Raw genomic sequence first — 3351 nt, forward strand, 5'->3', positions numbered from 1 at the left:
GGCTTTCATGCCTAAGGCGGGACTAGAACTCACCGTCTCCTGGTGATTGGATTAAAGTTATCCCAACTGGCTTTCATGCCTAAGGCGGGACTAGAACTCACCGTCTCCTGGTGATTGGATTAAAGTTATCCCAACTGGCTTTCATGCCTAAGGCGGGACTAGAACTCACCGTCTCCTGGTGATTGGATTAAAGTTATCCAACTGGCTTTCATGCCTCAGGCGGGACTAGAATTCACTGTCTCCTGGTGACTGGCCCAGAGTCACCCAGCCGGCTTTCATGCCTCAGGCGGGACTAGAACTCGCTGTCTCCCACTTTCTAGCTTGGTACCTTTCCCACTAGACCCAACCGCTCCACTCTTCCTCTCCTCCTCTTCTTTCTTTCGAACCGCCCTGCAGAAAAAGCAGCGAGGAGGCTGTCCGGGAGCGCCAGAAAGTCGTCTCTTTGGCCACCATGAAGGAGCCCGGCCTGCTGCAGTTTTACATCTCCCGGGAATGGCTGAACAAGTTCAACACCTTCACGGAGCCCGGACCCATCAGCAACCACATCTTCCTCTGCCCCCACGGAGGTGAGGGGCGCTGCGGGTCGCCTTCCTTGCAGAACAACATTTGGGGCTTTTCTTGGGGTTTGGAGACATCGGGGGGTGGGGTTCTTAGCCTTTTTTTTTCCAAATACAGGTAAGTTCTCGGTTTACCCCCCACAACTGAGCCCAAAATTTCTGTTGTTAAGTGAATCTGGCTTCTCCATTGACTTTACTTGTCCGAAGGTCGCGAAAAGGGGTTCGTGTGACCCCGGGACTCTGCGACCGTCGTAAATGCGAGCCGGTTGCCCAGATTGTGATCACACAACTGTGGGGGACGCTGCAATAATAAGTGCGAAGACTGATTAAAAGTCACTTTTTTCCACTTCTGTAGTAACTTCAAGCGGCCTCATTCTGAACTCTGTTTATCTTTCTCCGTAGGAATCCCACCGAATAAATACCATTATATCGATGATCTGGTGGTAATTCTTCCCCAGAATGTTTGGGAATACCTGTATAACAGGTAAGGAATCTTGTCTCCCAGTGGTTCAGCCATTGTTGGAGTTACTGTTCTTTCCTCTTGGTCTCCTGTCCATTCCAAGGAAAACCACTTGCAGGAGAAACACAGGGCTGCCCCCCTTCCTTCCTTTTAAGAACTGGTAGCTGTGCTTTTGTGTTATTGGGCATGTTAGATATTTATGGTTGCCTCGCACGAGTTAGAACAGAAATGGAAGTAGAGCAGAGTAGAAGAAATAGAATAAGACTAAAAGGATGAATAGAAGGGATGGGAAGACCAAGGAAAATGCACCTGGTCAGTCCAGAGTACAGCAGCTCTGTGGGGGTTCAGTTCCAGGGCGCAAGATGCAGTGTGGTTTCATTTTGTGCTCAGGTTTGGGGGCGGCCCAGCCGTCAATCACCTCTACGTCTGCTCGGTGTGCCAGGTAGAGATCGAAGCTCTGGCTAAGCGGAGAAAGATGGAGATTGACACCTTCATCAAGGTAACGACGTCTCCAGGGCTGGGCTGGTGGGGTAGGGAGCCTAGGGGTGGGTTCAGGGGGAGGGGGAGACTTGGGAAGAGAATTGGGAAGCTGGAAAGAGGGATCTGGAACATAACAGTTTCAGGAATTGGGTATGGCGAGTCCAGAGAAAAGAAGGACTAGGGGAGACATGATAGCAGCATTCCAGTAAGAAGAAGGGACCAACTTATTTTCCAAAGCACCGGAAGGCAGGACGAGAAACAACGGATAGAAACTCGTCAAGGAGAGAAGCAACCTGGAACTAAGGAGAAATTGCCTGAAAGTGAGAACAATTGACCAATGGAACGGCTTGCCACCAGAAGTTGTGGGTGCTATTATCCCTGGAGATTTTTAACTGGACAGCCCCTTGTCTGAAATGGTACAGGGTCTCCTGTTTGAGCAGGGATCTCCAAGATCCCTTCCAGCTCTATTCTGATTAATTTGACCCCCTCGGAGCCCCCCAGACTGACCTCTGCCCCTTTGCCCCCCCCCAGCTGAACAAAGCCTTCCAGGCCGAGGAGTGTCCGAGCGTCATCTTTTGCATCAGCATGCAGTGGTTCCGCGAATGGGAGGCCTTCGTCAAAGGGAAGGACAACGGTCAGTTTGGGGAGAGGCTGACCGGGCAGTGGTGGCGACGGGGAGCCTGCAAAGATTTGGACCAGCCGTTTCCCTGCCTGCCCAGTTGCCTGATTGAACTGGGAGGACGAAAGCCGGGCGCCTAAGGCGGGAATAGAACTCACACCGTTTCCCTGTTTCTAGCCTGATGCTTTAACCGCTATTGCTTAGCACTCTGAGATTTGAAAATGCTCTCCAGACGTGGGACTTCAACTCCCAGAATCCCCTTTGGTCAGTCTTGCAAGCCCTGGGATTCGAAGTTTCCCTTAAGTAGCTCTTGCTGAACATCATAACCGGGAGAGTTATAAACCCAAAACCCAGCCAAGGAACCAGTAATCAGTTTTATTAAACACTTCAATTTTTTTTTAAAAAAAAAAAGAAGCAAAGGAGCCAGTGTTTTATTAAAGGAACCAGTTTTATTAAATGCTTCAAAATAATTTTAAAAACCACTATAAGCCCCTTTTTAAAAAGGCACCTCTGTTTTCCGTGCGTAGCTTCAGCCTCCGCTGAGGGGGTCGGTTGGGAGCATGGCAGCCCCCTCTGTCCAAACCACACCCAGAGTAGGAGGCTGCCCTCAATGCTACACCCTCGGACTCACAAGCCCTGTTTCCTTTCCAGCAGAGCCCCCTGGCCCGATCGACAACACCAAAATCGCCGTGGCCAAAGGAAGCGGCCACATGCAAGTCAAACAGGGTAAGGAAGAGGGAAATCACGCCAGACTCCGCCGGGCCTTGATCTGTGGTGAAGGCTCTGAGTTCAGATGTTGCTCCTGACGGGCTCTCCTGCCTTTTCCAGGAGCCGATTACGGGCAGATCTCGGAGGAGACCTGGATCTACTTGAGCACGCTCTACGGCGGAGGCCCCGAGATCGCCATCCGGCAAAACGTGGCCCAGGTGCAGGAGGTGGAAAGCCTCCACGGGGAGCAGAAGATCGAAGCTGAGACCAGAGCAGCGTAAGACAATGGGGACGTTCAGGTAAGGGGCCTGGAGAGCCCAAAGGGGACGTTCAGCCCTCCACTGGTGGTATTTGTCTCCTGCCTTTGGTTGTTTTGACCACGGGGGGGTCATAAAAGGGCCCTTTTTTCAGTGGTTACGTGATTAAAATTCGGCCGCTTGGCAACGGGCTCACTTTCCTCCTGAGAAGGAAAGTCAACGGGAAGCAGATTCACTTAACAACCGTGTTATTCATTTTAACCACTGCAA

The 3351-nt window shown here is 51.4% G+C and overlaps 1 protein-coding gene across 1 annotated transcript in view; it reads left to right on the plus strand.

Annotated features, from left to right (window-relative positions):
- USP20 (ubiquitin specific peptidase 20) overlaps nt 1–3105 on the plus strand; it is an 11373-nt gene extending 8268 nt beyond the window's left edge. Inside the window, exons 18-23 of the mRNA XM_015822665.1 lie at nt 397–566; nt 960–1041; nt 1408–1516; nt 2029–2131; nt 2771–2842; nt 2945–3105. Coding sequence (XP_015678151.1) covers nt 397–566; nt 960–1041; nt 1408–1516; nt 2029–2131; nt 2771–2842; nt 2945–3105 — 697 coding nt within the window. The remainder of the gene's footprint in view (nt 1–396; nt 567–959; nt 1042–1407; nt 1517–2028; nt 2132–2770; nt 2843–2944) is intronic.
- The last annotated feature ends 246 nt before the right edge of the window (nt 3106–3351 follow it).

Source organism: Protobothrops mucrosquamatus, unplaced genomic scaffold (genome assembly GCF_001527695.2).
Source record: "Protobothrops mucrosquamatus isolate PMUCROS unplaced genomic scaffold, P.Mucros_1.0 scaffold1638, whole genome shotgun sequence".
NCBI classification, from domain to species: domain Eukaryota; kingdom Metazoa; phylum Chordata; class Lepidosauria; order Squamata; family Viperidae; genus Protobothrops; species Protobothrops mucrosquamatus.